Raw genomic sequence first — 14,373 nt, 5'->3', positions numbered from 1 at the left:
GTATCGTCCTAGAGCCCTTCAAGTGGTACCCAGACAAATATAATTTGTCTACAACTAGATAGAAGTCATTTTTAATAAAAAGCTGTGAAAACCAACATCAGCACAGAGCAACAAACACTGTATCATTTATCTGTACTGGATTTCTATTAGGTCTGTTATAGTGTTGTACACAAAAATGCATGGATGCATTCATGCATTGTGCATACTGTAAATAAGGTACAGCATTAGTGCCTTTAATCATATTTTGTAACGCTTCTATAAGCAATGACATAACTTCTACTTTGCATGAGCAGTATAATAATCATACAATCCTGCATATTAACTGAATTCCTATGCAACCAAACTGCAAATGTTTGTTTTTCTGAATGAATGAATGAATGTATATAGAGCATAAGACATGTCCATGACTTTTATACTAGACAAAAGTCATGATGAAGTTAGTTTAGTTTCAGCTTCATTACTTAAAATTCTAGAGAGATAATGTTCTTCTGTTTGATCCGAAGAGCTCAAACTTGGACTCATCTGTAGACAACACCTTCTTCCAGTCTTCCAGTGTCCAATTCTACCATGAAGTCCAGCATCCTGAAGTCTCCTCTTCACTGATGATGCTGACACTGGTGTTTGATGTGTGCTATTTAGTGCAACTGAGGACCTGTGAGGTCCACGTCCACCCCCAGACGATACATAACACGAACATAATGAATAACGCATATTCTTTTACGCCACATGTTTACTTCAGTAACAGCAGGACATGTCAACACAGCAGTTTTATAGTGAGGTGTAGATTGTTGTAGAGCGACAGAAATCTGCAGCATGCATGTGTCTAAGTTTCCCAAGCTTTTCTTTTTTTAAATATAGCTGGATAAGTCTAATATAGTCGATCAGAATTTGGGAATTCAAGTCTTATTATTAAAACAGGACACCAGAGCCCTGTCATGACATTAGTCCAGTCATGTTTCTTATTTTCCAAAATGTAAGCTCCTTATTGATTGATGTATTAAAGCATGTTGTAATTAAAAATATCTGGTGTAAAATCGTCTTGTGTGGAGACATAGAGGCTGCTCATTTGTAAGAAACACTGCTGGCCCGGTGGAGGATTTGAGAAATCACATATTACTATTCAGTTTGTCAGAGGAAAGTGTGCAAACACTTTACAAGTTCCAAGCGCATGCCAAACTCAAATGATGAGAACTTTTTAATTGAACCGCTGAGGTTTTTTGTTGAGCTTACAGTGTTGTCAGACTGCCATTTCCTCCCGTATACCTTTCCATCTTGGAGGAGGAAATGTGTGACTGCAGTTCTGAAACACGTTTGATAGTTTCTTCAACCAATTTACAACAGCATATTCAAATGAACTTGACTGCCTCACATTTACACAGTTCAAAAATATCCTGATATATCGATGCGAGCACTGGCTCAGCCTAAGTAAATTTATTCCTGAGGGACGATCTTCACGTGAAGGTGAGATGTTATGTGGAGGAAAGTTCACAACGAGTTTGTTTTCTGTCCAATTTTGTGGTTACACAAAAAAATAGACTTTCAGTATAAAGTTTCTGAACTCTTTGCTGCCTGAACATGTTTGATGATATCAGGCTTCTCTCAGACTCAGACATTTACTTGGGCAACAGATATTCAGAAGCCAAACCTTTATGTCAAAGGCAAGATAAAGTATCCTTGTGTGAGCGAGACACTGCTTTCATCTCACAGACAGGAACAACATAAGATGTACAGCACTGTGGTGAAGATAGAAACTCAGATCACAGCAGATCCATTTTCTCTGTTCGCACTTTTTGAGGCTGCTCGATGTTTGATGCTGCAGAATTTATTATTAAAGTTATTGAAAACACTACAAGTGTAAGAATCTTTGTGGAATTTGCATTTGCTTAGCTTCCGCTGCTCTTAAATATCATTTGAAATAACAAAAAGTAATGCAAATGACCTCCTACGCAACCATTAGCAGTATATTGTCACTGGGAAAATGCAGTCTGAGGTGGAAAACTCCACAAACCACGAACCCAATCTAGATATATCTGTTTAAGAGTGTATGAAAGCATGAGTGGATCAATCTGCATATTTTATTTCACTATATATTGTTGCTATTAATTAAAAAAGCTAAAAGCTTCAAAAATTCAAAACTATAATAAAAAAGAGCTTTAGAAGGTGTCGACTGTATGTCCACCCAAAGATCACGGTAAATGTTTCTACCTCACACAAAACACTGGAAGGCAATTAATAATTAAATCAATCGTTAAATCAATAACTCACTTTGAGACTCAATCAGCCTCCAAACTAATTAAAACCCCAGACTGGCGGACTCACCCAGAACTCCGAGCCGGTAGTTGATTGTGATGACGATGACGTTCCCGTAGCTGGCCAGGATGCTGCCGTCGATCATGTTGCCGGTTCCCTCCATGTAGGAGCCCCCGTGGATGTAAACCATGACAGGCTTTAAACCATTCTCATCATGGATGTCTGCAAGATGAAAATTGAAATTAAACCCTATATATACACATAAATCCTCATGCAGGATGTGCAGTCACTCTCTATTGACCTCTGGATAAACATGTTTTATTTTAGTGGTTACACTAGATTTAGTGTTGTGATGTGCACAAATCTCCTGCATGCATGAGATCAATGTTGGACAAACATTTGGTCTATTTTATTCTAGTATTTTTATTGCGTTATTTTATAACAACCACACTACAATATCAAATAAATCCACCACCACAATGGTGCAAGGCGAGACAGCTGTCCCTCCTATTTCCTGTTTTGCCCCACAGCTGCTGCCCAATTTCCAACCTGCCCCAATTGTTCAGTTTTAAAGCTGTAACTGGACAATACAATGACAAACACATCCATAAGCTGTTCAAATCACTCCAACCAAACAAACAACACAAAGAGAGTTACATCATTGACTGGTCTTATAATTGAATGTAATTGAATTGTATTGAATGTGTACTATCCGAAACTTAATAACTTGGCTTAATAACTTTAAATTAAATACAATAAAATAAATAAATAAAACATAGCTGCTATGGAAACAGGGAGCCCCCCCCCCATCCCACCATTCCTCTGACCACCCCTCATGCCGCATTTTTCTGGTTCCGCCACTGCACCACCATGTGTGGCTAAAATGTTTTCTATAAAGAACGGTAACAGCTTGAAGCGACTTTCAGCCATGTAGGAAACATGGTCGACATTTATTCTTGATGTTGTAATCAACAACCCAACATTCAACAGTAGCGCTGTCTGCACAACAGGGAAATGACTTTGACCTTTGTTCAATTTAACACTGATCATTTTTAGAGTGCAGCACACGTGAGGAACTGTTGTTATTGGAGATATGGTTTGACATTCTCCTGCAGACCCCGATGATGGGTTTAACCCTGCAATCTCTACATCTGTCTCCTCTCCCACCTGCTCCATTTGTTCTTTGTGCAGTGCTGCAATTAGGCCAGATGAATACCTTGTTTATGCAGCTCTCCAGTTGTGATTAAGCTGGGTGATTAGTACATGTGTAGGTGGTGATTATGAATTAAGAGTGGGTCTTTTGCATGAAAGTAGATGGAAGGGTAAGATATAAATCCTTGTAACAGGCAGGGTTCACAGTAAATCAGCCGGGAGCATATTTCATCATCAGGAGCCCTCAGCTAAAACAGGCAGTATGATGCAGAAATAGTGTTTCTGAACATATCAGAAAAAGCTCTGTCGTCCAGCATGTCCAGCAGTTTAGGTGCTGCCAGTGGAGGAGATTCGAAGCCATGATAGTGTCCTTACTGTAAATTCTAAAATAGCAATGTCCTCTGCTGACCTCAGCTGCAGAGGAACAGGCCCTTATTTAAAACAGATTAGGGAAAGGAGGTTACTGCTATTTCCTGTTGCATTCAATTGTATCGAGAAACCTCCATGTTTTTCATCTGCTCAATCCAGACTCAACACTAAAACCATCGGTACAACAGCAATCATGTCATGCTTGTCACTGCTGCTGCTGCTTCGCTTCACCAAAAGCTTCCATCTTGCCTGTTGTTTGTATTTATTTTTGTTATTCTAAGTTAATGAAATCCAACACAACTACATGTTTGACATTAAAGCGGGTTAGAGGTAACAGTGGTAATCCTAATGCCAACCCCAAAGCTTTCAATATTCCCAATAAACTGAAGATGTTTCAAAATAAAAGCCTTAGAATACAGTATAAGCACACCAGAGGCTTTCCACATTTGTAATTGTTAGTGCATCTAATTATTCCAATTGACCTTTATTGAAGTCAGTACAGATATCTAGATATCTACACAGACTTCTTCTTTGAGAGTAAATTTGTTTTGCACTTTAGCTCCTATGTAGAAGAAAACACAAATTTAAACTCTTCTATCACTCGATGTCCAGTTTTGCATAAACAGTGCACAGTCAAGCCCGTGATTATTGTGTGTCGGGCTTAAGACCTGTGCAGTGTGCTGTGCCTCAATGCCCGGATGTGTATGTGTACACAAACAGATGACTCTGAAGCACCCCCGAGCCCCTCCCTACCTTGACCCTGGCCCTCAGGCTAACCCTAATAGTGGGAATGGTTGGGAATCACTAACCTTGACCCTGGCAGTAAACTAATGGATTACTGTACGATCTTTGACTGACTGGAAGGATTTCCGTGTTAGAAACTGCTGTGGGAAGGACTGACATGGCCAGAATTAGCAAATGCAAGCAATAGGATACAGATGATGAGTAAAGAATACTCATTACATTGAATTCTAAATATTATGTGAACTGTTTAATCTCTTTAATTTGTTATCCAGCCTTTCTTAGCAACCCACTGGAATATTATATTACATTCAGCTTTTATTCAAACACCTGGACATGTGCTGGACATTTAATTCAACTGCATGCATGTTAATTTAAATCACCTAAGCCATATTAAACATAGCCCACCATTATTTCTGGTAGGTATGATGGGAAAAAGTATCTGAAGAGCTCTAGTGTGTGATGGTCTAAAAGGCTGGCCATTGGCCACACCAATTACCAATTGTCCCCCACTTGTAGTAGACTGTTGCAACATGCACAATGGCGTGCAAGTGGAAAGCTGGCTATACTGTTCATGTTCATGTTGCACTTCAGTAGGCTTGGCACAAAGCAGCACAGTCAAGCACACAGGGAGGCAGGCAGGCATAGGCAGGAGGAGTGTATCATTCCCCTCCTCTGCAAAAGAAAACAGTGAGGCAAAGGAGTCGAAAGCAACCCACAGTGACAGGTTATTAATCTCTGCTGCGCTCTGAGTGGGTGCCTCGGCTTTGCTAATGTGCCTGCATCTATTTCACCACCCCTCACCTGCGACTGTGCAAGGGGTTGGAGGAGTTCTAAACATCAAGCCTGAGGAAGAGACGGGGTCGATGCCCTGGACCGACCGCAGACAGATTCACTCCTGTTAAATACAGGCCTGTTAATTACAGAGGCTGGACAGCAGGATGGTGTCAATAAGTTCCTGTATGTCATTCAGTTCCACATTTGGAGATGCTCGGTAGAATAGCGTGGGCAGTGGAAACAACCGTAAAGAGCCAGATGCACATAAAACAAGAGCACTGCCATGAAGTTGTCATAGTCTCTAACTGATAAGCATCTGATAGTCGCTGCAGGCCTCTGCGGGCCCAGACAAAACTATTCAGCTGGCTCTCCATCAAATAAACAGGCAAACTGACTGTTACTATCTCTTTTGGTGTAGTGCAGTGGTGGAGTCAGAAGTTAGGAGGGAGGGGAGGGTGGGGTTTTGGATCCACTTAGAGCACTTCGATCCAACAGAAAGATCCCCTACAGATTTAGAGCCATGTTTTATGGCTTGCAATGGAGAGGGTGGTCTAGGAGTGCCATGTCCCAAGCATGCCAGTATGGAGTGCACTTAAAACTAAAGAAATCAAACTGCCTCAAGTGCTCTTCTCTCTCTCTGTTACTATCTGTCTGCTCTCTCTTGGGTCGCTGAGCTGCCCGGGTGACTGTGCAGCAAGTTCGTCCTGGACATTCATCACTGCCACCCCAGCCGGGGGGATAATATATTCCTCCATGGGCTGTGCGGTGTTGCACACATTACTCATCTTTATATGGGATGAGGTGGTGCAGGGAGGGTGGGGGGTGGTATCCGAGGGGAGGTGGGGGGGGAGCTTGTTTGAGTGGATCTATCTGAATTTTCCATTGCTTTCAGCATTTTGTACTGTTAGTGGGTCGAATAGAAATGGCAGTTAATGGAGGTAATATAAAGTGCCCCTCCACCCGCCCCCCTCCACCACTACCGCTGCCATCACTGCGGCCTGTCCCAGCATGCTCTTCACAGACAGCAGCCTACATCCACTTCAGTACGGTTCTAATGACTGTACACAATAGATTAAAAAACGTCATGTTCTAATCTGAAGCAGAAATATTAGTTTTGTAGGAAAACATGTTTCTCAAATATTAATCATGTTGTCCAACATGATGAGACACATACTGTATATGTTCAGTGTGTTCTTCCTTTATACACGATTTATTTTAATTGTAGTGGTGATTATGAATAATAGCAGTAAAGGAATCATAGAATAATTTTATGTTCTACTTTGTATTTGCTAAAAAATAAAACTTGAACAGTATTAAATCATGACCACTTGCCAACAACATGTTATACAGTATGTTATGAAAGTATCACTCATTATACTTACATATCTATATGATACACAGTAGAAACAAAGCACAGTTCTTTTCTCTGTATCACTTTATTCAACCTTGGCTCTTAAAAAACAATGTTTCTATCCAAGAGTGAATGCAAATACGTGGTTAGCTACTTGTACATGCATGAAAGAAAATACCATGAAAGTGAGGACATTTTGATATCTTACACCGCTTCAATACAGTGTTTGAGGGTTAAAACTTGGTTGTTGGAGATAAGATTATAGGTAGGTTTAGGTTTGGTAGGGTAAAGATTTGCGTCGGGCATTTACTGTAGGTGTGACAGTTAAGTTAAGGACTGGGTAAGGGGCTAAAGAATGCATTATGTCAGTGTCATCTTAAAGACGTATTTCACATACAGTATGGGCTGTACAAGATATTTAGATGGGAATATTTACAGTCCACTGATTACTGCAGCCCCTGTGCATTGAACTCACCATATACTCTTTCCACAGTGTCTTTTTTCAAAGGAGGAAAGCAATTACAGTACAATCTAAAAAGCTATTCTGGTAATACCCTTAACACTTCTTGTTCTAGGGACATGATTGAATAATTATAATTGGGGGTACATTTGATTGAAATAGTACTCTTAAGGCAAGCACTTCTGACCAAAGCTCATTTAACGCCAAAGAGCAAACTTCCAGAACAAGTGGGAGAGTACAGCACAAAGGGTCTTAAAGGTTGACTGCAGTGCTGCGAGGTTTCTCTGCAGCAGCCGTTGAGGTATAGGTGGAACCACAGGGGAGCCACAGGAGTAATTCATTGCCACTGCAGATGTTCAAACAGTCAGTGCACATCGATCCTGCATGCGCTCCTGAAAACACAGGCAAGCTGAGGTAGTGCCCGAAGACACTCTTTATCCTGACCTTTCACAATAGAGAGATCTTCTATCCCAGCGCGTAACTTTGTGTGCTGTGTGTAGTTTTATTACGATACAACAAAATCTACATTAAGCCCCTCATCAGCTGACACTAGCACGGTTGTTCTGCTTCTTTCTAACTGAAATTTCAATTCAAGTTGAACAACAGCAACAATCTCAGTCCTTAGACCCTTGAATCAAATAAGGAAACACTCCACAAAAAAAGGTTTTCATCGGAAAAAGTAAATATCTGAGCTAGTGATGTCTCAGTGCGAGTACTTGTGCCTACATAATCAAAGAAATCAGGTTTTTTCTTGCAATATTGTCCCTGTATCCACACCTGCTATGGGCAGATGGTGTGTTTCTTTTTCTTTTTTTCATTTTAACAACACAGAACCATCTCCCAACGATCCGGACCTCCTAATTTGAGGTAAACTATGCTACATCTGTTAGTTGCAAATCCAAATACAAGCTGGTGTTTCCCAAAGTAGCGTTGTGAAACCCCAGAGGAAATTTAAGCTTTTAGAAGATCCCACCACAGCGCAACACTAAATAAATTGCAGTTTCCTCACGAAAATGAGAGGAATTTATTTTATAATACCAATCTGGGCATCGTTCTCCTGTAAAGAGAAAAAAAATAACTTGCATAGAAATTTGCTGAATTGAGTTGAATCCTTAAACACTACTTCATTACATTTCATTGTAGTGGATGATTCTTTGATTAAAATGGCATTTCCCCGGGACATATATGCTGAAAGCACCAGTTTCTTTCATTAAGGACATGAGCCTGGCAACAAATCCCCAAACCTGTGGATTACACGCACATAAACACCAGTTCAGTTGTCACAGGTGATGCAGTACAGCTGTGAAATCAGTGGCTTTCTGTAACAAAAGGAACCTTGTCAAGTCTCATGGCTCTGTTGATGTCATCTGGGTATTCTACCAGCTGGCCTATCGTCATCACTAGGTACACAGATGAGATGAGCCACATAGACATGGATTGGTGGTTTTAATAATGTGGTGAACAGGGGTCAGCAAAAGGTTGTTGGGAGATGGTCTTAGGTGTTTGAAGAGATTAGTCTTAGACAGAGTAGTAAAGTCATAAAGTACTGAAAGACATAATTTTTTTGTCTTATCATTGGATTTGTTAATAATAAAACAATAAATCCCAAACTGATCCCATGATGGCACCAAATGTTAATATGAACGTGGCAAAACAACACTGAAGGTAAGATTTACAGGTTTACAGGGCAAATGTACACAGCACTTTCCATTCAGCTTCTGCTCATAATTTGCATGTAATTACCTCCTGATCTATGACAGCAGCAGCTCATTATAGCAGCGTTGTGCAGATGAAGCAGTTGGAGTTCAGTGGAGGATTTATCTGAGATCACCGAGCTCACAACAGAAATGATAATGCCGCGCTGCACAGTAAATCACACTAATGAACTAACAAGAAACTAAACATTTTCTTCAACTTCACCCTGGGAAAAAAGTTTTGTTCTCTTTAAATCATGATACAGCCACCGTGGCTCAGCAGAAGACCGAGGGAAATTAAACTAGTTACTTACTAGCACGATTTGCCATTTCTCTAAATGTCAAGTTTAAATTCAGTGAACACAGTATTACAAGCCCCCATTTCCCCCCCCTTTGTTGCTTTTCAAAAAATGTAATTCTGTGTTTATTCATTAATGTTGCTCTTTGATTCTGTTTGTCTTCTTTTTAGTTTGTTGTTTTTAATTAACTAGATCAGTGGAGCTCTCTAGATATTTTTATGGTTTTCTTACTGCCCTGTTGTTTCTATTGAAAGGTCCGTTATCAGCTGTTATCAGTCTCATTGTCATAGTTCAGCAGAGCACCTTCTACCGAGTAGTAGAGCATTAGTATTATTGATATGATATGTGTTGTGATTTGGTGACATCTGTATCCAAATCCATGGTTTGGTTCTGATCTCTCATGCTTTACAAACAGAGGTGATCTACACTATGTACTGTCCCAAAGGGCAGCACAACAGAAATGCAGATCTCACACTACACTTTTCATGAAGTCTGCACACAAGTGCAAGTGATGAGTCCCCTTATTATATTATATTTCATTAAACAACTATTACTATTGATTACTAAAAGAAAAAAAGGAAGTTTACACTTTACTATATAAAAACATCAGCTAGTAGTAAATATGTAGTAAATATGACAGAAGCAGCAGCAGCTACTGGAGACGTAACCTAAAAGAAATGTAGAGAAGAATGTGGATGGATAGCAGATAAAATTCATAATAACAGACACCAGTTAGTTTCCTGTTTTTAGCTGGTTGTCTCTTTATTTTAACCTGAACCCCAGTCTCTTTTCTAATCGTCGCCAGCTCCTTTTTTGGTCTAATTCCAACCTTTTAGTTTTTGTTCATACATTCAACAAAGTTTCGGCTCCATCTTTAGTCCTGTAAAATCTGTACTTATACCCGTCATTCAATATGTGTGTCCAAACTGATACAGCAAGGTAATAAACCTGTCCACAAACACTGGCATTTTCCATCCATTATTCAGTGGGAAGGAAAGTACGTGAGATATTTTTGGACAGTTGTGCACATCCAAATATAATAAATATATATTTTGGACAAATACTGTGGTTTGTAGTGTTAGACTAGAACATGCACTGTCTGCGATTTGAGAGAAATAGGAAATAGAGGTAGTATTAAGAGGAAATCATAAATATTTTGGACAAGCCATCGACCAAAATCAGTAAAAACCTCTTCATAGTGAAAAGACAGTTTAAACATTATACTTTGTGGTCTATTTTCCATCCTTTTGGTCAGAGTATTGTTTCAGAGGCCAACATGTCATCCTGCAGAAGAATATTAAATCCATTTTTTTTATTTTAGGTTCAAAAAGACATTTTCAAAAACACAAAACTACACAAAAACGTTAACTGTCTGAAAAAATCTGACTTTCTACCTTTCCGTTTTTGCAGATATTCAGGTGTGATTTCCCCAGTCAATCCCCAACGACCTTATCCCCAGTCAATCATTGTCCAGAGGCCTCTTCAGTATCCATGTTGATTGCCAAAGCATCCCCAGATCATCACATTTCCACCTGCATGCCTCACTGATGGTGTTAGGCTATCATCAATCATCTTTTCATGAGTTCTGCATCTGGGCTCTGTAACGTATGATCTTTACTTGAATCCTAACACCTTGAACTTGAACTCATCAGTCCACGAGACCTGGTTCCTGTCATCTAAAGTCCACTGTTTGTGCATCTTGGCCCACTGTAGCCTTTTCTTCTGATTTGCTAACTTGGGCTTCTCTTGTTTTATTTAGAGATGCAGTTGATTCAGGAGCAGTGAGACATCTGTTTATCAACATTAACATAAACTTATTTTAAGACCTTTTAATGCCTGACAGTGCATGAAGACCAGCCACACTTTAATTCTGGAAGAACAGATAGTTACCTAAATTTTAACATTGAATAAGTTGCAAATTATAGTTGGTTTGTAGAAGGTCATCTTTAAAGTTTTAGATGGTTTGCCTGCTAATTAAATAGTTGAATGAAAAAGGAATTGTGAAAACTGTTTTTAATTAATGTTTGGCATGATACTAGTGTCCACAGTAGAGTTTGTGGTCCAACATATGCAGGTGAAAATGCTACACATTACTGTAAATAACACATAAAAAGGGGGCCAATGTAATAATTTAGTTTTTCCTTTTTTCATACATTCGCATTTCAAATGTACATTTCAAACATTTCAAACTTTCTGTTTTTACTTTGTCATTATGGGATGCCGAGTGTACATCAATGAGAACATCAATTGTAGTATTAGGCTGCAACATAACATTGAAAAAAGGGGGTGTGAATACCTTCAGAATTCACTGTAGCTGCCTGGCTAATGTTAGCTCATGCACAAGAACATACGGTGAGGATTATATCAAATATCCCTCTCCAGAGCAACAGCAACAACTGCCCATAATAATGCGACTAAGAAATGTCACTGCTTTTTCTGGCACTTGTATGTCTCTTCCCCTGGAGGACAAATGATGCCCTTTAACTGAGACGTCTCCTATTGCATTTTCACCTCCAGTCATCTGCCATTCCCCACAGATTACCCATACAGTGAAGACAAACGACTGCACTATTCGGTTATTATCATGCAGAGTAGCGACGTGTTAATAGAAGAAAGAAAAAAAAAATGTGGCAGAGATTTTCTCTAAGCCACTGATGAACAAATTTTCACTGTCAAAACAACATGGGTTAGTGCTCATGCTTCACCGAGCAATGAAGGAAGAAAAAAGGAAATGTAGTAAGGGAGGAGAGGGACATGATTGTTTTAAATATTGAATTTATCAGAGGAGGTACATGCAGAGCTGAATTCAGACTACATTTGAGTTGGTAAAAACAGGTGAGCAAAATATTACTGGGACCTGCTTCCTGTTTAGAGGTGCTGTGTCACCTCACGCAAGATCCTCTGATTTACTCCAAAGAGGAAAGGTTGATACAAAAATGACGAGCTGAGCGCAGTGCACTCAGAGGCGCTTCAGCAGGAGTAAAAATAGAGGAGGAACAGGAAGACAAATCAAATAAAACAGATTACAAAAAGAGGTCTGTAGGTTTGCTGTCATGCACGAATGTCAGGCTTTTATTTTCTTGGTCAAAAAGGGAGGAATAGATTTAAAAAAGATACCTTTATTATGGCCCCCATTACTGTTGAAATCTGCGTCTTGTCTGTTTGAGTTGGCCCCTGGTGTTGAGAAAAGTAGAATAAGGGGACACATTTAAATGAAAAAAAGATAAAAAAAGGGGAAAAACTGTTTTCAGTCAAAAAGAAAAAACTTTTAAAAAGCATTAGAAAGGTTGCAGTGCTGCGTGAGAAAAACAGGTGGCAACAGATTAACAGTGAGCTGAACACGCTGTGCTGTGATGAAGTGTCTTTGACTAACAAGGAGCACAACAGCAGCCTGGCAGGGCCAAAACAGCAATTTGTGACGGTTCCATCAGCTGAAACAAATCTGCCACACTGGTGTGATCCACACTCTCATTAACTGTACAGTCAGTGTGCTGCAGCAAAGCAGGCGTATCAGTCAGACATGAAGCGCTTATGGGAGTGTTGGCTTCACCATTTGTTGCTTTTTGCTCACAGAATGGTTCTTTGTATGAAAGACATCAGAAACACATTCATTCTCATAGTCAAACTTAGACATGGTGAAGGCTACATATTTAACTGAGGGTTACCAAAATGTTCTTGTATACATATTTGTCTACCAGCAGCTCTGTAGCAAACTGCAGGACGAAACTGTTCTTACACAACTGAGATGTTATAAGCAGTACAGGAAAAAACATAGTACATGTTGAAAAATAAGGAATAAAAAATGTTCCACTTACTACAGTGTCTTTAACCTACATATATGTTACATCAATACTGTGCAATTGCTGGACAAAAGCTCCTCTAAAGCTAGTGTCAATTAGCTTGAACCTTATCTAGGGTGTTGGGTTTGGGTATAAAAGCAGTATCCATTACAGACAAAGCCTTTACAAGCAAAGATGGCTCGTGGCTTGCCACTTCGTGCCAAATGAGAAAAATGGTTAGTCAGTAAAAAAAGAATATTTATCAGAGGAAAACTGCAAAGAATTTAGTTTTTTTTACTATGTACAGTTTCTAATATTGCAAAAGGATTCAGGGACTGCAAAGAAATCTTGGTGCATAAAGGCCAAGCGTGGAAACTAGTGTTAAACGTTTGTGTGACCTTCGAGCCCTTAGATGGCAGTGAATGAGAAACTGGCTGAAAAAATTATGGTATGATTTATGATATATAAACTTGAATTGAATTGTCAGCATACCATAAAAAACTAACCACATAGTCGTGGGAAACTGTTTTCACCTACAGTAACACAGTCTTTTACTGCATGCAGAACCACAACCTACAACCTATTACACAAGGAGGCAATCGAACATCAGTTCTGTGCAGAAACTCTGTCCAACCTAAAGACATATTTAACATTTTTTAAACAAAATTCAAAACACAGAAGCATAGACACACACCTGTTTGGAAGGTGCTCATTTTGACACAGCGACAGGTCCCTGCTCATTCAGTTTCAACCCCATCACATCATACTGAGCTGTTGGACAGGATTTGGCAGCAGACAGCGGTGTTGGCTTATAACACTTAGATGGTAGTAAGATATTAACTGGAGGCCACTAAGTGCTTTTTAACAAATGTTTTATTTTTCTAGCTGGCACTAAATATAGCTGTAAGCTGTATGGTTTCTGCTCTCCACTGTTGTTTAGGAAACCAGCAGCTGCTGGGAGATGTTCAGATACAGAACTCATCTCCACTAATGTCCATTCAGTAGAGTTACTGTGTATATAGAGTCCTTAATGACTACAACCCATGCATTAGCTACTATATATAACCATAAGTACATATAGCGATACATTATATAAAACAAAGAAAGAGCTAGATTGATTGCTTTTCAGCAAGGCCAAATGGTCTGTAGAGTTCAGAAAAATGCTTTGACTAGCACTGCTAAAGTCCTAGGATATAATGTACTACTAATACAGTAGTGTGAAAAAGTATTATTATTTTTTTTTTTTGGCACATTTGTCGCACTTTAATAATTCAGATAGTGAAACTAATTTAAATATTACCCAAAGATAAAGTATTTACATACAAAATGCAGTTTTTAACTAATCGCCCCCTGTACCTAATAAATGGTTTTTGCTACCCTTGGCAACAACAACTGCAATTAAGTATTTGCTACAACTGGCAATGTGTCTTTTTCATAGCTTTAGCCCACTCTTCTTTGCAGCATTGTTTTAACTCAGTCACACTAGAGAGTTTTCTATGAA

At 39.3% G+C, this 14,373-nt stretch overlaps 1 protein-coding gene across 1 annotated transcript in view; it reads right to left on the bottom strand.

Moving 5' to 3' along the window:
* nlgn4xa (neuroligin 4 X-linked a) overlaps nt 1-14,373 on the bottom strand; it is a 77,250-nt gene that overhangs the window by 41,315 nt on the left and 21,562 nt on the right. Inside the window, exon 3 of the mRNA XM_026361370.1 lies at nt 2,320-2,472. Within this exon, the coding sequence (XP_026217155.1) occupies nt 2,320-2,472 (153 nt within the window). The remainder of the gene's footprint in view (nt 1-2,319; nt 2,473-14,373) is intronic.

This window comes from Anabas testudineus, chromosome 2 (genome assembly GCF_900324465.2).
Source record: "Anabas testudineus chromosome 2, fAnaTes1.2, whole genome shotgun sequence".
Classification (NCBI taxonomy): domain Eukaryota; kingdom Metazoa; phylum Chordata; class Actinopteri; order Anabantiformes; family Anabantidae; genus Anabas; species Anabas testudineus.
The sequence above is the reverse complement of the archived record's forward strand: the minus strand, read 5'-3'. Positions and strand labels throughout refer to the sequence as shown.